Here is a 21,688-nt window from a genome sequence, read left to right as displayed (position 1 = left end):
GGACGCGACGTTAAACCCAATTTCACCTCACCTCACCTCACCTTACCTCACCTTTTGTAGCATAAACTATTTTTTACTGAAACCTACGTTATCAACACACCACAAAACTAAAATTATAGTTATCGAAACATCATAAATGCAAACAATAAACTTCATTTTGTCAAAACATCAGTTGTGTAAGAGGCAGGGGTTTTACTGTGTACATAGTGGTCAAAGAACACTGATCTTGTCTTCCAACGACCCATGCGCATAGTTGTATCTGGTTCAAACCCCATTTCTATAGCCTTAGTCGCCCCCCTCAGCCTAAAAGATTTAGCTGTATAACATCCACCTAAACCTGCTAACCTGATTGCTTCGTTTAGGATAGAACCGACTGTTGCAGCAGTTATTGACCAACCTTTTTGTTCTAGATTCCGTCTCCACACACTCTCCAGGCGTATAGGCGCCATTTGTGATTTCTCAAAGGTTCCACCCTGCTCGTTGAACTTTGAATTGTCCAGGAGGTCTTTGGAATTCGAATTGGGGAATAGGTCAATATCGTTCTCAGTTTGTGAAACCATGGTCTGTTTCTCCACAGTCGTGATGCACACTGACCCTACTCTCCTGTCTCACACTCATTCTGCTGTAGCAATATGGAACACCAAGCATGAATGATTCGTAAGATGATATATAATGTGTTCAACACAAAGTTATCACGTAAACATATCTTGTGGAGTGTGCTATGATAGTCACGATTGCTTTTTCCTGGATGACCTTGTCTTTGACCTCTGGTAATAGACGGAAGGGCGGATTGACAAAGTTGCTTGAGACAAACCGTCCACCCCTGAACTGCCCGGGTCCCAAAATCTATTGTTGTATGTTCCCAGCTGAGCATTTGACATGGTCGCAAACCGGTCTACTGAATTGGGTCCCCATAGTCTGTCTATGTATTGAAATAAGGCTGGATTCAGTTGCCACTCATATTGGTCTGGGAGACGACTGAGAGCATCTGCTTCTACATTCTTGCATCCAGCCAGGAAGCCTGCTTGAATATGAAGGTTGTACTTGTGAGCCACCATCCATATTGATTTCATGATATTTGTCAGGGGCAAACTTGGACCTCCCAGTTGATTTATGTAGCATACTGCAGATATGTTGTCGGACAGAATCTTCACAACTTTTCCTTTTAAACTTGGACCAAAGCTGTGCAACACCATGAGAATTGCTAACATCTCTTTGCTGTTTGAGTGAAGTTTGCTTAACTGTGGAGGCCAAAATCCTGCTGCCTGTTTCCCGTTGCATACTGCGCCCTAACCTGTCGAACTTGCGTCTGTAACTATTTGCTCTTCAGGTTGTCGAATAATTATGCTTTGTCCATTCCAGTTATCAAGAGCAGTAAACCACCACAACATATCCTCCTTAGCTGGCGAATCTAGTGTAAATTTATCGTCCCAACTATTTCTTCTACTAAGAAGTCTTTATGTATTTCTGAGCGTTTGTTATCCTGGGGCAACAGCCCGGAACATTGATACACACTGACCAGGGATGCGAGCCAACACTCTGGCCTCAATCCTAGGTAAAGCAAGACAACGCCTTATGTCTTTTTTCAGTTTCCTTACCCGTGATGATGGGATTCTCACCTTAGCGAATTCTCAGTCTGTGCACACTATGTAACCCAAATAAGACTTGGTGTTGCTTGGCTCTAAGTCAGACTTATCCCAATTGATAAAAAACCCAAGCTTTGAAAGAGGGTTCACTAATTGTTCGTTTTGTGATACGATATGTGCAGAAGTACTCATAAGTAGAATGTCATCTACATAACACACAACTCGCAGTCCAAGAGATCGGAGATACGTAACAACTGGTTTGAGTATTTTACAAAAATAGTATGGAGCTATTGATTCCTGACATGGGTATAATGTGTGAAGCCCATTTCTAGTGTCCCCCGCTGTGATATTGCTGGAATATTGCTAAAAGCGGCGTAAAACCATACTCACTCACTTATACCTGTCATAGTGAGAGTGCGTCTGGTTAATACCTGTCATAGTGAAAGTGAGTCTGGTGAAAGGATAGATGACAGTTGACTGTTGGAATGCTTTTAGTAAGGATTAGTAAGCGTTTTGTTTCAGCAACATATATCTTAACACCACTGAAACTGATTACGCAAAAGTTACACTGATGGTTGTGAGTATTGATTCACTGTTGATTGTGATGGACACTGAGGGACAATAATCTGCATGTGTTCTGCAGTGATAATAGGATTACATGTATGTTTAGGAGATAAACATACCGTGTTTTCAATGTAGAGCTAGGTTACCTGTAGATTTAACCACACTAAATTGAATTTGGAACCGAACGCGCAGCGTGAGGTTGCAAATGTTAAATTAGCGCAGTTAAATCTACAGGTTACCTCGCTCTTCATTGAAAACACAGCATGTTTATCTCCATTCTACCATGACTAAATAAAACGCGAACTCTTTGGTGTTAGTAAATATATTGAGTGAAGCGGCATGGGTTGAGTCCAGTGTTTTGAGTGGGTTATTGATCTGAATTACGGAATCACCGACAACAGCCTGTTAACAAAATATGGTGCTGTATATACTCAAGCAGTTTGTTTACACCCAAATATTTCACTTGAACATATGACAGGCATTGAAAGCATGTAAGCACGGCAACATGGTAAGCTAACATGAGGTGGGCATCCCTGAAGAAAACTAAGCAAGCTTTGTAAGGTTTTCATTCTACATCACACGTCACCATTATGACGTCATATCGATCATTGTGACGCAAAAGATATGACGTCACAGTTGTATATAGAAAAGCGCCAAAATTCCAAGCTCTCTGTTGTCTCCTAAACGTAAATATATTCTCTTTGTAGATTTCTATCGTGTTTTCTCCACTAAATGTATTGCCACACATCCTTTGAATATTGTAGTAACCGCATCTGTGCATTTTGTTACCTGTATTTGTTGATATAATTATTTAAACATGCTATAGTACATGAATAGTAGTATTCTATGAATATCAGCTTTCGCAGTGAGGCAGCCGTCAAACCAGCTGTTTCAATCAGAAGGGATTTATTGTGATTTAATAGCCTCTGATTTACCAATCAGAATCATGTAAATTCGAAATTGATGGTAGAATGTTTGTTTTACTTCTGATGGTAATAGACACTGATTGAGTTTGATTAGTTCATTGCTCATGTAATCAAATGTTGATTTTTGGTATCTTTGGAGTTGTGTATGAGTTTATTCAGCTCCCCAATATAAATGTTCTAAGCACCCATGGCACTTACTATGGTGATTTAGGTATCATGGGTAATACCATGATGACCAAAATTATCATCCCTCATGTTCTATTTTCTGAGATAGTGTTGCGTTTTGGAAACCATACAAATAACTCCATTCAAAGATGACAGGCATGACACAGACAGGAATCTCTCATGCAAACACCTCCAGCAGACCACTTATCTCTCATCAGTGATTGAGGGATGTAGTCTTCATGAACCGTTGACCAATGAATAGTGAGCCCATATATGTATTTAGGTCACTCAAGTAAGCATTGCCAGTGGTCCTTTAAGGTGTCCCTTGTCACATGATCACCAAATTTGAAAAAAAAGTTTGCACAATAGTAATAGATAAAGAGGAAAATACAGCCTTACTAGAGACATGAAAAGGCAAGGCAAATTAATTATAGCCAGTTAAACAGGTTAAAATAAGGTGGTTGGAGATGAGGGCATCAGAAGTTTAACAACTTGTTTCGAGGTGATAACCCACATGAAACGTGATTGTTAACCCAGAAATCGGTTCATACAGAACAAAATTGTAAGATCATTACCTAACCACACAAAACTACTAACTAACAAAATATATTGAAACACACAGGATTTGGTTTACAATCACAAGAGGCAATACAATGGGTAAAGTATGTTGCAGCAGCAGGAATAGAACATAGGCCCAAGAATATATGTCTGTGCACTCATGAATGTCAAGAATTAAGTCACTGTTTTTAATGTTGCACATTCTCCGTTCTTGAATCTTGAATCTTAAATGGTGTCGAGAGCTGGCAAGAAGTCAGTGTTCTCCGATAGGTAGCCCCTCGACAGGGGGCAAGTATATAAGATGCATATCAGGTTGTAAAAGGTTTCTCATTCTTATGTAGGTACAGAAAAGCTTCATAAAATTGTCACTTCACGAAACCCATGAATGATATGGTTTATCCCAAAAGTAAACAACCTCACAGCGATAGCCTGTTCACGATGCTATGTATGTAGTGGAGCCGTTTAGTGACAAATATTGGGTCAAGTGTGCACTTTGTGATAAAAGCATGAAACTTTGCACAGTTGTAGGTAATGACATTCCAAATATTTTCAGATGTGGGGCCACCCCCAAAAATCTAATATGGCCACTAAATCCAATATGGCAACCATAGAGGAATTAAATTGTGGTATATCTCATGTGAACTTGTCCCACAACCTAAATATATCATGAAAAATGAACATTTTGTTAATGTATTTACCCAACTCTGCACCTGTAAAGTAAATAATTTTATCATAATTGAATATTTATGTTAATTTAGGTACCTAAAGTGTGAAAAAATTATATAATACGCATGTCTTTCTTTTTCGGCATATCTTTAAGACATACTTCATTAAGGCCAGTTAACTATACCAATATTATATATTCATATGGTGAATAACATGACAACAAAATATTCAAAGAAAAGAAGTTGTATGTAAATAGCTAATGATTTTTTTTGGTTGGGGACATTTAAATGTGATCACAGTTGCCATCACATTTGCAAATGTGCAACTGTACCAACTGAACAGGATGTGAAGAATATGGTGCCAGTGGTGTTAATTTGTGATCAGGCCAGTCTCTGTACAAGTGTTGATGAGGCCCGCAAAGACTTATTCAGTAAGAAAGGTAGATCAATTGATTCCATTCCTTTTTAAATCAGCTGCTTTCTATTAACATGTCACAAGAGCTGCATTTTAAGCTGACCACTGTTGGCGACGAAGTCTGGAAGCCAAAAGAGACCTTCCCACACCAACTGAGTGGGGATGGGTAACATCAGTAGCACATGGCCATGAGCCATTGTGGACTACACTACCGCAAGCTTTTAAGTGAAGCCAAGAGCTTCTGAGATGTAGTTGTAAGTCTGAGAGGTAGTTGCAGAGCAAAGTATGACTGTGTTGTGCTACATTTGATTAGTACATCACTTTGCATAAGTGATTACATTTAATTGTCACTTGCCAACCAAAACATTAACAATGTACAAACATATTTCAATAAATACAAATTTTGTTCTTTAAATATTCTGTTCTTTACCACATGAGTATACAATATTGGTATAGTTAATTGGTTTTAATGATGTATGTCTGAAAGATTTGCCAAATAAGAAAGAAATGCATATTTTCTTTCATTTTTCACAGTTTAGATTACCTAAATCAAAACAAATAGTCTACTAGAATATAGTTATTTACTTAATATTTGGAGTGTCATTACCTACAACTTCAATGAAAGAAAAAACAAATCGAAATCGAACTTTACAGCACATAATATCCATAAGCACTTAACCCAAATGCAAAAAAGGTATTGCTGTCAACATTTTACAAGTTATGTTGATGTTTTCAATAGTTGTCTTATGTTTGTATCGCATGCACTGTCAACAGAAATGGGAGCCGAGATACCACATGTGAAACCGACCTTGACACAATTTGTTTACAATATTGCGTTGACTAACGTTAGATGTCGTGGCCACACTTTTGAAATCTCCCATTGCTACACAGTGTGAAACAGGGCAATTCATTCACACGGTCAGGTAGTTTGAGCAATAACACATGTCTTTTAGTCATTTCGTATGCAAAAAGCAGCAGTTATTTGTTGAAACGGTCAAGCATGTAGGACAACTGATAGTATAAAAATTGCGGCATTACTAGCCTATGATGTGAACGTGCCCTGTCGATGTTTACGTTTTGATCATGAACTTCCTGCCCATAAATATACACTATATGACCTTAATATTAACGATCATAGCTCTCTTTTGATATCTTAGATTTGAAAATTTTCTGTAAATCAGTATCATAAACAGAAAGTCAATCTGCACTGTTGTTTCTTCTCTAGCGCCGTGCTAAATCGCCATGACGCACGGTCGCTAAAAAATATGCAATACTTGAACATAAACTTCAGTTGTCCATTGCAGACTAAACATTGGTAGTCTAAAGTCAATAACAATACACTGGGGAAAAGTAAATCTTCCTGGCCAGTCTGATGGATTTCTTTTTCAAATTGGCTGTCTGATATTATAGTAGTTATGTGTATGTGACAAGTGTGCAAAATAAATTATCGTCGTCATTGTCATGAAGTTCAACAACTACTTTACTAATCACACCATATTTTGCAATCCGTAGCACGGTATAAAATATGAGTTATATGATATTAAAGCTGAGATAATAAGGGTGATGATGGTTATTATTTTGATTTCGGCACTCAGTGTTTGACATCTAAATTTACAGTTGAAAAGGTACATTTACATGGGACCATGTATGGTCCCATGGCACTTAGAGGGTCTCATAGAACCAAGAGGGTTAATACTTAACAAAAATAAAACTTATACTGCATCTACTGCCACGTAACAACATTTCATCAGTTGAATACCCAGTCTTAATAACCAGTCTTTTTTCCAGGCTTCACGGAAATAGTCAAACCTGAGATTGTCTTTTAGGGTATTGTGATTGGATTAAATAGATAAATTGCCATGCAATATGGAGATGGATGCTTTCATAAGTATCTTGCATCCAATTAATTATCCAAGATTTATACAGCAAGATCTGTTTATTTCAATAGGAACACTTGGACTATGAGATCATCCAGTCAACTAACCCAGATTTTAACAAGGCCGTAGTGAGAGTCAACATCTTCAGGGAACACCGACAAACCGTTCAGGTAACCCAGTCACAAGCAACACACACTAGAGATTACTACACAAGTGTCGACGAGATTCCATTTGTCTTACAATAAGTTCTTTAAAGCTCTGCACGCTAACGTCGAACCCATTCGACAGAGGTGTCCATCCCCGTGCATCTGATGTCGAACCCATTCGACAGGCGAATAGCATAACAACACCCCAAAATAAAACTCGCCATATCTATTTACCGAGAAGGCTTTGCGTAACATTTAAATTACGTATGACATGCATAAATGCTCAGCTTGCTCAATATCAAATGTTCAGTCATTTATTTACCTCAAAAAGAAAATATCGCGAGTTTAAAATGTTTCGGCCAAACTTCTCGGCACACAACTACCAGAAACGGCCATTGTTGACTTTTGGCACTTCACGTTGAGCGGCATGCAGTCCGATATTTTCTTTATAATTTCATCATTTTTCCTATTCGATCATAATTTTTTGTTTGCTGACGAAAGGAAAACACCCATGTTCCTTTATTTCTAAAAATTAGCAACTTTCGGTGTAACTAATTGTAAACAAAAACAATCTGAATCGTAACATCATCGATTGGATGGAACTTGTACGATCATGGCAACGGCGGTAAACAAACAACTCCACATGCATAGTTATCCCGTTAGACTATTACAATCATTTTGTTACATCTAACTTAATTTTCTAGAATTATTGACACGTATGTATAAATCTTTGTAAAAAGAATTTCATTTTTAAAGAGTTTGCAAATGATTTCGTTTGATAAACTTTCCGACACATTGACAAGCCGACAAACGTCAGTGATACGTTTGGGCGTGGCCTAACTCGCGATTTGTTGAGTTGAACAAAGTCAACACACTGCGAAAAATGACAAATATTGAATGAAACGCAAAATCTGAACTGATATACATTCTAGGTAAACCATTCAATAGCAAAATAATGCATTTTACGAGAAATAATCAAAATACTTGCAATTTTAGCTATCATTTCTGAAACCGGAAGCACGTACCGCATGTGACACATGGAAGCAAAATATGCAAAAGTTGGTAAGCTATCATAAAGAAATTCCGAAATAGATTCAAATTCAAAAGAAAATACATAATTTACTATTTATTGATATGGAGAGCAATCTTCACTCCTATTTGTTTCATATTTCTTCGTGATTGTCGCCATCAAATGTGTAAGTCTAAATCCGAAACCGTAATGGATTTCACGCTCGATGATTTTAATTTTAAAATATTTTCTAAAAACGAACGCAACGGAGAGCGATACAACGTATTGATATGCCATAATAATAACATAATATTGTTATTGGTCTAACATTACAAAAAGAACAATTTAAATATTAAAGATGTTGTTGAAAACTTTCTGAGAACCTCCCGTCCTCTGAACCGATAACATTTTGGTACACAACGAGGTGTAAATAGATATAGATTCTAGGCTCCTATTTATATATATATATGTGATTTTGTACCCAAAACAAATTAAATTGTACCCAAAATACTTTGTGCATTTGTACCTAAGAAAATAAGACAATAATCTATAATTATATTTATGTTTTCATGTAGATGAACAGAACACATAATAAAATATTTCATCAAGTTCCAAATATGATTATGACTGTGATCCTTGAAATTGATTGTTTAGTTTTGAGAGAAAATTGACGTCTTGTCACAGAAGGAGAGGCCAGTTATTTTGGTTAAAGTAAGAATGAATTGTTTTGATAGGAAAGTGATATTATGTTAAGTTTAAGACACCAAATTAATGTATATCTTTGAAATAATTCTAGGTAGATCTACAAAATCACATACCCATTTGGGTAACAAATTACTAGAAATTTTGGGTACAAAAGTCACCACTGTACATTTCAATTGATTTTCGTGAATCAATGGGATAAAAAAAATTCGTATGAATGATTCCTTTTCTCATTTTTTTAAGACAAGAATTTGTTTTACATAACAAAACAGGCAGATCTACACGGATCACATTTAGTCCTAAAAAGGTGAAAAATATGGACACCTCAGAAATGAGGGCTTATAAGGTTATAATTCTACCTAACTAGTCACATGGTTTGACTTAGATCTAGGTCTATCTAAGAAAAGTCCTTATGAAAATCTTTTTTAATTTTTTTTATGACACTGACATTTCTGGCACTTAGACAAAGAGTATTCAAGGAAAGACAGATATTTTTTTGAATGAAAATATGACTTTCCTTTATAATTCTTTTTTCATGATGACAGGGGAACTTTTATACACACCAGCTGAGGAAGTTGTGATACTGTGATTGCATACAAAGAAAAAACAGGTTGGAAGCAGTACCTGTATGTATAAAATAGACCACATAAGGTGAACAAAAGTAATGGATTGGCTGACTGGAAAAAATACATCTGGCAAGGGTAAACATGTACACAGGCATGTTTCTTTTCATTCCAACCAGAAGACTGAGATAGCATTTTCTAAGAAACCTATGGCAAACTTACCAGCTCATGTGCCACCATGGTTCTTGTGATTAAACAAACAAAAATGTCATGTACTATTACAAGTACTTTTACTGTAATTAAATTAAATTAATTCCTATTAAATTATATTTCAGAATTGTTTTATTTGGAAACAAACCACATAATGCACAAGATTAATGTCCATATGAGTTTAGTATGTATATGTTAAGGATCTGATTTATTCATTATTCATGGAATACTAAAATTAAAATGATGACATCAGAGAGTTACTTATTCACATAGTTGATTTTCAGAGTGCAAGATAATAATTGTTGTATAAATATGTTTAAACTAAAGATAATAATTGAAGTTTGATCAGTTACACTGTGCTGATGCAAAGACTAATATTTACTGTCCCCACACACCATCATTGTGGGAAAAATAACTATTAAATATAACTTAAAATTTTAAAACCTGTAAACAGCTGTAAATAATTAAACAATTACAAATCTATCATCAATGCGCAATCATGGTGGTCTTCATATTTTTGGAATAAATTTAGAAATCCTTCGTGAAACTGTTCTAAAATCATGCTAGAATCTATGAATGTATTCCCGAAAGGAAAACTATCCTAAATGTAATGTGGAACTAACACCGAAAATATGTACGTAGCATTTTATTGCTTATATATACCCTATCATATTCGGCAACGCGGGGATGTAATTTTGAAACAAGTTTTGTCAAGCCCATTTTCGCGCACCTGTTGTTGAGGGTGATCTTGCTGATCGACGATATCCATAGACGTATTGCGTGGGATACACTTGTTGTAGTGAAACTTATCAGCATGTACATCGCAGAAATATGAATCATGTCCCATTTATATTCACAACATTGAATGGTGATTTTTTAAATATCAACAGAAGTTCAAATAAAAGATACCGAGAAACTTGCATGTGGCATGTTGATTTATCGTCTACCGTTTCCGGGTCACGGGAGCATGCAAGGTCAAACGGATTAACTAATACGCGAATTATATCGTCAAAGTCACATTTTTATTTCATGTTAGTGGTGATTACTGATACTGTGTATCGACTTATATTTTTGCTGTATGTGATAGGCGAACTATTTCAAAATTTACTGTAATTGTTTTGTTTCGAAAGCTTATCAGCAGACTACCCCTGTCTGTGACATCACATCCGGTGACCTTTGCACTTATTGAAATAGTGCTGTCAGAATTCACGATCTTTATTTTCATTTTTCTCTCGTCATATTTATTGGAATATGACGAATAAAACATTCTTCGATTGAGAAGATCGTCAACTTTCGTTAAGTTATATTTATAAAGGCAATGTAAACTTTGTTGATATTAAAATAGCAATAAGTTATGCGGAGGTCGGGCGAAGCGCGCCATGTTTGATTTTAGGACGTCTGCTAGCATCATGACACGGGTTGTTTATTTTTGTATATCGTAAATATTCAACCAAAACGCTTGAAATTAGGATTAGTGAATATTTATAAGTCATTAATTGTTTCCTGCAAATTTTATAACATGACACGTCAGATTTACCCGAATATTCGTATTTCTGCAACCGACATGATGACCTCGAAAATTAAGTTATTTTTCTGTTTAACGTTTAGATAATAAATTCACTGAAATGGTTCATAATTTACCATCGCGCTGATATGTGCCGATTATAAAACCCGAATTTTTACTCAATTAAAATTAAGATATCGGAGATATGATTATTGAAATCAATTTGCAAAAATGTTACGATATTAAAAGGTTCCTAGCATGAAATGCAAACCACCTTCAATAACGCAATTCAGGTAAGTTCAAGAAAATTTACAAATTTTGTGTTCGTTTTGGTTTAAACTTTGGTATAATTGAAAACACCAGGATATTTTTATATAGAATTGTGTAGTTTTCTATCAGGAATAAATGTGCAAAATATTTCTTCAATTGGCCATTGTTTAATGAGGCACCGACTGTTTGAAATCACCCACCCTCTTTAGAGCGCCTTATGCTAAAATTAATCCAGCAGGCAGGGGTAAGAAGTGTGAAAATAATTCAGCAGGCTAAAGGTTAAAGGTATCAAATGAGTGAAAGCGAAAGATAAATGGTATCTGACAGCCTCGAGTGCTGTGTTCTATTTCTTACACACCCTAAACTCGCACCATTTAGCATCGTATTGATACATCTTTTGTCTTTTCTCATGATCACAGTGGCGCATTTGGGACGTCATCCGTCCTACTGCTCACTACCCATACCTACTCTGACCGACAGGCCCTTGTCATTGCTTCAATATTCCTAGATCAATTTATGTCAGAAAGTAGCTTTGCGATTGGTCAATTTAGTGCTGGTCTGATAATAGCCTTTTGTGTCCTAGTTGGCTCCAAAGTGGTGAGTTGACAGCCTTTGGTCACTATTATTTCATAGCAATAAAGAATTGGGATGCGTCATGTATTTGAATTGATAGAATAATCACCCTAGACAAGGTTGATATGAAGTTTTTATGCATGATTGAAATTTTACTTTAGAAATAGCTATACAAGGCCTTGTATAAAGATATAGTAGGATAGCGCATTTCTGACACCCGTGACATAAATTGATCTTGAAATATTTCAGGAATGACACAAGGGCCTCTGGTGTTACCCTCCACAATAAAAGTTTCAGCTGTATCTGTGGATTATTAAGGCGATAATGATTATGATATGCATACAAGACAAGACCAAAAACATTTATTAAGACTCTAAAGACACAAAGTTTCAACACAAACATAGGTAAATTCGACAGAAGCATGGGTAACTTATCAATATATTACAATCAGGAAAGTAGTCCATAATAATTTTGACCCTAAGTCATCATCATGGAGTCACGGACCTGGGATTTGATACCAGTTACCTCAAATGGGTTTCTCACCCACAAGTGTGTAAGAACAGTTGAGACCTGTTAACAGGATCCATGAATTTTATTGTATTGTTGGACCCTGCACTTTATTTGTCATACCTTGCGGTGTGTTTGCAGTACATCCACCCATCAGACAGTTTGAAGTTGGGACAGGCAGAGCTGGTGTGCATTGACGAGGCAGCAGCCATACCATTACCTCTAGTCAAAGCTCTTCTGGGACCTTATCTTGTCTTTATGGCCTCCACGGTCAATGGGTAAGTGCCCCCAGCAGTTGTCACCTGCCCAAATGAACTTTTACGGTGGATATAGAACTTGTCTCAATCCATCCATCTTGTTTCGTTTCCGAAGCATAATTCATGTACCATACTGAATTATACTTTTGCAGAAATATGTCAAATGAGGGAAGGGGTTCAGTTATCGTACTTCATACGACCAAGTGTATATATCCTCAGGTGGCTGTAACTTGTCTTGATGGCCTCCAGTGAGTAGGTGTGTAGCCTCCAGTGGCTGTTACTTGTCTTGATGGCCTCCAGTGAGTAGGTGAGTAGCCTCCAGTGGCTGTTACTTGTCTTGATGGCCTCCAGTGAGTAGGTGAGTAGCCTCCAGTGGCTGTTACTTGTCTTGATGGCCTCCAGTGAGTAGGTGAGTAGCCTCCAGTGAGTAGGTGAGTAGCCTCCAGTGGCTGTTACTTGTCTTGATGGCCTCCAGTGAGTAGGTGAGTAGCCTCCAGTGAGTAGGTGAGTAGCCTCCAGTGGCTGTTACTTGTCTTGATGGCCTCCAGTGAGTAGGTGAGTAGCCTCCAGTGAGTAGGTGAGTAGCCTCCAGTGAGTAGGTGAGTAGCCTCCAGTGGCTGTTACTTGTCTTGATGGCCTCCAGTGAGTAGGTGAGTGGCCTCCAGTGAGTAGGTGAGTAGCCTCCAGTGGCTGTTACTTGTCTTGATGGCCTCCAGTGAGTAGGTGAGTAGCCTCCAGTGAGTAGGTGAGTGGCCTCCAGTGAGTAGGTGAGTAGCCTCCAGTGGCTGTTACTTGTCTTGATGGCCTCCAGTGAGTAGGACCGCCTCCGTGGTCTTGTGGTAGAGCGTCCGCCCGGAGAGCGGAAGGTCCAGGGTTCGATCCCGGGCCGCGTCATACAAAAAGACGTTAAAAGATTGTACTTGTTGTTACCCTGTCTGGCGCTCGGCATTAAGGGGCTAAAACAAGGACTGGTCGGCTCGGAGTCAGTATACTGTGTCTGAGTGGGGTATTCATGTTAAACTGCGTCATGGTATCTCAGTGTGCTAGCACTATAAATCGGCATCAGTCCGGACTAGTACAAGCAGCCACACACACACATACACGTGCATGCACGTCGCTATATAAGTGCAATAATCTTGGACGCGACGTTAAACCCAATTTCACCTCACCTCACCTCCAGTGAGTAGGTGAGTAGCCTCCAGTGAGTAGGTGAGTGGCCTCCAGTGAGTGTATGAGTAGCCTCCAGTGGCTGTTACTTGTCTTGATGGCCTCCAGTGAGTAGGTGAGTAGCCTCCAGTGAGTAGGTGAGTGGCCTCCAGTGAGTAGGTGAGTAGCCTCCAGTGGCTGTTACTTGTCTTGATGGCCTCCAGTGAGTAGGTGAGTAGCCTCCAGTGAGTAGGTGAGTAGCCTCCAGTGGCTGTTACTTGTCTTGATGGCCTCCAGTGAGTAGGTGAGTAGCCTCCAGTGAGTAGGTGAGTGGCCTCCAGTGAGTAGGTGAGTAGCCTCCAGTGGCTGTTACTTGTCTTGATGGCCTCCAGTGAGTAGGTGAGTAGCCTCCAGTGAGTAGGTGAGTAGCCTCCAGTGGCTGTTACTTGTCTTGATGGCCTCCAGTGAGTAGGTGAGTAGCCTCCAGTGAGTAGGTGAGTGGCCTCCAGTGGCTGTAACTTGTCTTGATGGCCTCCAGTGAGTAGGTGAGTAGCCTCCAGTGGCTGTTACTTGTCTTGATGGCCTCCAGTGAGTAGGTGAGTAGCCTCCAGTGGCTGTTACTTGTCTTGATGGCCTCCAGTGAGTAGGTGAGTAGCCTCCAGTGGCTGTAACTTGTCTTGATGGCCTCCAGTGAGTAGGTGAGTAGCCTCCAGTGGCTGTTACTTGTCTTGATGGCCTCCAGTGAGTAGGTGAGTAGCCTCCAGTGAGTAGGTGAGTAGCCTCCAGTGGCTGTTACTTGTCTTGATGGCCTCCAGTGAGTAGGTGAGTAGCCTCCAGTGGCTGTTACTTGTCTTGATGGCCTCCAGTGAGTAGGTGAGTGGCCTCCAGTGAGTAGGTGAGTAGCCTCCAGTGGCTGTTACTTGTCTTGATGGCCTCCAGTGAGTAGGTGAGTAGCCTCCAGTGGCTGTAACTTGTCTTGATGGCCTCCAGTGAGTAGGTGAGTAGCCTCCAGTGGCTGTTACTTGTCTTGATGGCCTCCAGTGAGTAGGTGAGTAGCCTCCAGTGGCTGTAACTTGTCTTGATGGCCTCCAGTGAGTAGGTGAGTAGCCTCCAGTGGCTGTTACTTGTCTTGATGGCCTCTAGTGAGTAGGTGAGTAGCCTCCAGTGAGTAGGTGAGTGGCCTCCAGTGAGTGTATGAGTAGCCTCCAGTGGCTGTTACTTGTCTTGATGGCCTCCAGTGAGTAGGTGAGTGGCCTCCAGTGAGTAGTTGAGTAGCCTCCAGTGGCTGTTAGATGATGGATGGCAGGCAGGCCATCAAGACAAGTAAGTATAAGAAGATGAATATGTTTTTCAGGTATGAGGGCACTGGTCGGTCTCTGTCCTTGAAACTGGTAGAACAGCTGCGCCAACAAGTAACAACATTTGGAAACAGTGGCAATTCAACAGATGTACAGAAGATGGTGGCAGCTGCAAAACCAGGATTGGGACAGTCAGCCTCAGGTGGGTTGAATCATACTCAAATATCCGCTTCAGCGTAATGAGAACATAAGGAAACCATATGACACACCACTGGCCCCTTTCCATAACCTGCTTGTCCCGGAATAACACGAAGGCCCCGACGGCATGGGATGTTGTCAATATCAACCACTGGTTAAGTTCTCAGGCCAAAATCGATTGTTTTGATATTGCTGGAATATTGTAGACTGCAGTAAAAAAACAAAACAAATTGCAAATGTTTTAGATTAATTTAAGAAAGGACAAACACCTATGAAAATCTATGAATTTACATTTTCTTTGAGTTTCAACAAATGAAGGTTTATATCGCGTAATAATATATGCCAAATGTTTACAAAAAGAAATCATACAAATGTTATCGGGACAAAACTGCAACTTCATACCAATTTTTAATATGCATGTATCTTTGTTCACAGAGACACATGAAAGAAAAATACCCCATGTTTTGAGTGGTTTCTAAATGCAGCTAAAATAATTGGATTTTACTGGTTTTAACAAGTGACAAGTCTTCTTATTAATGTAATCACTAAAGTGGTGGTATTAAACTTCCCCATTGAGTGCATGTATGTCTAACAAGTTCTTCCATGTCAAAAATGTAATGTTCAAAATGTAATGTTCCGCCATCTTTGTCCCTCGGCATGCCTCCTCCTCAGGATGTGGGGATGTGCTAGAAAGGACGCACAGCATGTGTTTCATTCCTTAGGAAATAAATGGCTTATTGAATGCACCTCACTTGTATCGTTCAGCTCGACGACAAAGCTCCTCATAGCGATAACCTGTTCCCAGCAATATATCTCTAAAAATAGCACCACATCATTGTAGCTAACCTATATTTGTAGTCAATTTTATAATGTCAACAAAAACAACCAAGGTGTTCTCAGCATTGATGTCAGCAAATTTCAGCTTCCTGAGTCTGGAAATATCACACACATGACAAAAATGTAATCGAAAGCTCGAGGAAGGATATTGAAACTTCAAGCTGAAATAGACTTAGGAGACGCTTGTAGGGAACTGAATCATTTGCTAAGTGATACACATGGAGACAACCCACCCCTTTAGTATCTCACAATATGATCCCATCTATTGTTAAGACGGAAACAGAAACTTTAAGTCAGATCATTCATCAATATCGTTAACATTTAGACTATCAAAAGTGCAGCACTGGATAGGTTCAATTTACACTGAGTTGGATTAAGATAAATCAGGATATATGTACAGAAGGCAAATGCTCAATAAACAATCAGCTCCTATGGGAAATGATCATGCTAATGATCCGAGGTAAACTACACAATATTCATCGTATCAGAAAAGAAAATGTGAAACGTTGCAAATGGACATACAACATAATTACACAAAAAAACTGAGGAATTGGATGAAACCGATGTCGACAATATCAAACTGACAATTCTTAGTGAAATAGATTTTCTCAGTTTAGAAGAAATAACAATAATTAGATCTTTGGGAATAATGGTTAGATCTAAGGCAATATGGATGGAACATTATAGACCAACATAAGAATATTTTAAAGGAAGTAAACTCCAAAACTATCTTGTGAGTTGTTTCACCAAATTGAAGGCGAACTGAATTATGATAAGGTCTTTGGAGCAGTTAAATGTTAGAAAAATGGGAAAAGTCCAGGACCAGATGGGTTTACTGCGGAATTCTTAAGATTCTTCTGGAATGATATAGGTAAAATCTAAATTTTGCATACAGAACTGGTGAATTATCCATCTCACAAAAGAGAGGACTAGTTACTTGTGTGCCTAAAGATAATACACCAAAACAATTCCTAAAAGAATGGCATCTAATATTATTATTATCGGTTTGCTATAAGACTGCTTCAATAGCTATATCACGTAGATAAAATCTGTTAAAGATATAGTTATTATCGAAGATCAGAAGGCATTCATGCCTGGGCGAATCATTGGGGAAATAACATAGGTAACAGATGTATTATCCAATACAGTCAAGTCTCATTAATCCCACAAACGGCTTTATCCGACACTAATAATGGGAACTGATTAAATCAGTGCTATTTAGACCCGTTAATCCGACAGTCTCGCACTCTGACTCCGACACAGCTAATTTGCAACGAATTACTGAAATCACTCATTAATCAGTCACATTAATCCGACACAGTGATCAGCGTACTCCGTGGTCATCTGCCCGCGAGTACACAGCCCGTGTTTTGATGCAAGACGAATCGGCTGGTAGCTGCATATTACAACGGCTGCAGAGATAAATGTGCTTAACAGTTAATGCTTTAAATAAAGAAAACAGGATAATTCACATGCTTAGATTACCACAATCTTATTAAAATCAGATACAAGTTCTCGCGACGAGGACATCCCATTACAGGTCACGTCAGAACAACCTTTTGCGAACTTTGACCTACCAATGAAATGACCAACAGGTAGCCGACGTTAGCCACTTAGAAAGCAGCTTTCTTAAGCTTTGGGTACCAGTTTCAAAGTTGCGACTTCCATTCAAGACTATGCTTTTTAAAGTATTTTGAATCGGTCATACAGTCTGTAACAGTTGTTTTGTGTTAATCTTTAGAGGTTGCATGATTAGAAAACATATTCCACCAACAATGTAACATAACAATATGAATATTTATTTTATATTTTTTATTACGTGTTTGAATCCTTATCTATCGTGTAGTTGTCCGATTTTTCGATCACAAACGTTGATACTACTAAATTTCATTATCAGACATACTCGTTAATCCGACATAATCATATGCAACCATCGATGTCGAATTAACGTGACTAGACTGTATACTGAAAATTATCAAATTCCAACTGTTGATCAATTTTGATTACACTTTGTACAAAAATGGAGTGTTGTCACATGCTTGTTGCCACCAAAGATGACCTTTCCACTTTGACCATACTAACTAATGAAGCTGAAGCTTTACATGCTTGTTACTTACAATAATGAATTTGTTGAAGAGGTTTAATCTGATTTTCAATTTGACCACCTCTGCAGCTGTATTGAAGGACCTGTATTTTTAAACTTATCCTACCTCACACTATGCAGTTCATCCTTCTTCAATCCTGGTGTGGAAACAACCTCAAACAAGTGTCCAGCTTGAAAAAACATGTCACCCAAACATCACAGTCATCACCATGGCACCCACCACAAACAATGGTTCATTCACCACCTGATTCATGTGTGACCAACATAGACAATGATCAACTGACCGAAATCAATACCCCTCTCTTCAGGATCGACATCGACAAGGCTTGACCAATCAACATCGACTAGGATCTACTGGTTGAAATAGATACCCCTCTTTAGAGATCGACATGTTCAGTCAAGGGATCAAAACTTCCATATGGAATCGACCGATGGACATCGATACCCCTCTCCAAGGGATCAACATTAAACTAGGATCTACAGATCGATATTGATATTGAGTTACTCTTGCCCGGGCCTTGTAGTGTTGGAGCCAATTTAGCCAATGCCTAACTATCCGCGAGCCAGCTTCACTCTGGGCCTTAACTATCTCGTTCATCTGTTCCCAACTCATCTGCAAGGAGGATTCAGCCTGGGCTGCCAGCACCTCTGATAATTTACTGTCCTGGCCTCAGCAAAGCTTTTCTGATGGTCCAATAGTCTCTCCATAACTTCCCGCCCACTCGGATATGACTGGTTCTGCGCCATTCCCCTTTGGGTCTGGTCATCTCCACCCTCCTGCGCCCAGTTATTTGGATTGGTCTCCGTCTGTTGCACATGTGAAGCCTCTGTCCTCTGTGTATGGTTCCTTCGCCTGTTGCATTGGCGGAGTTTATGGCAAAATCTAACTGGCTCACGACCTCGTCACTCATCAAATTCCTCTAAACTGCAGACATCATCCAGGATCAGATTTCCCTCCGAATTTCTAATGTTTATGATCTTCTGCGCCAGTCGTTTATCAATCCCCTGGATTTCACATAGTTCAGACCTAGTGACATGCACGGTTTTAAATTTGGTTTTGACACGGGCATTACATGTCCACCGACTGACACTACTGTCTGCAAGAATCTATTATCTGCTTGAAACAATCCTGAAACAGTAGCCACCATCATACAAGATGAACTATACAAAGGTTATTTGATAGGTCCATTTATGCAATCTCCATTCCCTCACCACAGGGTAAATCCAATCGGCATCGTGGAAGGGAAATATTCCAGAAAGAAGCGATTGATTGTTGACCTCTCGGCCCAACATGATGATGTGGAAAACCCAAGTTTGAACTCATTATTTCACAAAGAACAATTCTACCTCACCTATGTGAAAGTGGACGACGCTATCCAACTTATCAAAGTCATGGGACAACATGCTTACCTGTGTAAGGTTGACATAACAGATGCATTCAAAATGCTTCCAATTCACCCTTCTTTATGGAACTTACATGGCATATCATGGGATCATCAGCTTTATTATTACACTCGCTTGGTCTTCGGACGCCAGTCCAGTCCAAAGCTGTTTGATGGCCTGTCTACAGCAGTGTGTTGGATTGCAAATCATGTGTATGACATTGACAATATATTGCATCTTTTGGATGATTTTTTGACTGTGGATAAGGACTTAGAACCAGGCATTAGCACAATGCTTATTCTCGGAACTGAATATCCCCTTGTCCCCCCATAAAACGGTCGGATTGGTCACATGTTTGGAGTATCTGGGGATTATTTTGGACACTGATAGAATGGAAGCTCGTCTACCCACTGAGAAAGTGGCAAGAATCGTCTCCATCATGGCAACTATTCAAGATGCAAAAAAAGTCACAAAGCAACTACTGCTCAGCATTATTGGTCTTCTAAATTTTGCTATGCAGATCATTCCTGTGGGTAGGGCATTCATCAGTTCTTCTACAACTGGCCCACTCTGTAAAACATCTACGTCATCGGGTCACTTTGAACAAACAATGTTGTCTAGATTTTGATATGTGGAGAACATTCTTACGCGATTGGAATTGCCGGTCGTTTTTCATGGAAGACCTAATCGCAGCCCCTCAATTGGACCTGTACACAGATGCTGCTGCATCTGTTGGTTTTGGAGCTTACTTCCAGGGTAAATGGTTTGCTGCTCCATGGTCGGTTGACTTACTGCAAGCTACCACAGAGGACATGTCCATTGCCTTACTCGAACGTTTCATTGTGACAATATGGCTACTGTTACCAATCTTTGCAAATGTCGTTCTAAATCTCCATTCATCATGTGTCTGTTAAGGAAATTTGTATTAACTGGTGCCAAATATTATTTTGTATTCAGTCCCCGACATATACCTGGCAGAGTTAACCATATTGGTGATGCCTCATGATCTCGCTTCCAGATGACCAAGTTCCGACAACTAGCTCCAAATGCCGAACCTGCACCAGAAACATGCGTGCGTCTGTGTCAGCTCATCTTACCGCCAGTCCAGACTTAGATGATTTGTGATCGCAAGCTGTGTCAAAAGCCACGAGGGCTGTATACAGAGGAGGGGTTCAAGCCTTTTTAACCTTCATGGCTATGTGCGGGTTTGTGTGGCAGCCCTTCGTGTTACCTCCATTGTCGGAAGATTCATTGTTATTGTTTGTAGCCCACTGCCATCATCGACTACATTTACGTTATACGACCATCAAGAGTTATCTGTGTGGAGTGAGATTCACTTATCTGAGGCATAATGTGCCGAATCCATGGTGTTCTAGGAATCTGCTATGAGTAGAAACAATCATGAAGGCAATCAAGAAAGAACATGGTGTTAATCGAAGTGTGCGACTACCAATTTCTGTAGCCATTTTAGAGCAGATTTGGATCACCCTAGAGAAAGGTCTATTTTCACCTTTGATGAGGACCTTCGATGAGGACTGTGTGTTCAGTCGCTTTTGGGGGCTTTCTCCGGGGAGGAGAATTTACTTGTGACCATTTTGATACAAATTTCATTTGTCTCTCAGCTCTGTCGTGTTTAGACCAGATTGTACATTGTTTGATTTGACACTTAAATCGTCTAAGACAGACCCTTTTCGCAGGGGTATAAGATGGTCATCCATGCAGTTCCAACATCTTATTGTCCGGTCCGTTGTCTACAGGAATTTATTCATCATAGGAGGGCCATGGGAGCTGCTCAGCATGATCCTTTGTTTGTTAATGAGCAGAATATTCCCCTTACCAGGCCTTTCTTTATTAAAAAATTAAAACAAACCTTGCCTATGGCAGGATATGACCAAGAGAAATACAACGGTCACTCATTTCGTATTGGTGCTGCTACCTCCGCTTCTACGGCTAATATTCCAGACCATCTGATCAAGACTCTAGGCAGGTGGTCATCAGATTGTTATGTTCGATATATGAGGATGCCCAAATCATCCATAGCACAGGCTCACTAGGGGTAACTACTTGTCCTAGTTGTATATTTAATGCCTTTGGGGATTCTCAGTCAATTCTTTACTTCGATTTTGGGTGTATTTACCCCTGCAGTCATTAGGATGGGATGCATTGGATGCCTGTTGTCAAAACACAGGTCAGGCTTGACCTCCATGGTATTTAGCATCCAATGC

The 21,688-nt window shown here is 39.3% G+C and overlaps 1 protein-coding gene across 2 annotated transcripts in view; it reads left to right on the top strand.

Moving 5' to 3' along the window:
• The window catches only part of LOC124110745 (RNA cytidine acetyltransferase-like), a 312,648-nt gene that overhangs the window by 180,780 nt on the left and 110,180 nt on the right, over window positions 1–21,688 (top strand). For both annotated transcript variants that reach the window (XM_048385668.1, XM_048385669.1), the window contains 3 exons: window positions 6,828–6,926; window positions 12,382–12,518; window positions 14,998–15,143. In XM_048385668.1, the coding sequence (XP_048241625.1) occupies window positions 6,828–6,926; window positions 12,382–12,518; window positions 14,998–15,143 (382 nt within the window). The remainder of the gene's footprint in view (window positions 1–6,827; window positions 6,927–12,381; window positions 12,519–14,997; window positions 15,144–21,688) is intronic.

Source organism: Haliotis rufescens, unplaced genomic scaffold (assembly GCF_023055435.1).
Source record: "Haliotis rufescens isolate VD_foot unplaced genomic scaffold, xgHalRufe1.0.p SCAF_6, whole genome shotgun sequence".
In the NCBI taxonomy this organism is placed as follows: Eukaryota; Metazoa; Mollusca; class Gastropoda; order Lepetellida; family Haliotidae; genus Haliotis; species Haliotis rufescens.
The sequence above is the reverse complement of the archived record's forward strand: the minus strand, read 5'-3'. Positions and strand labels throughout refer to the sequence as shown.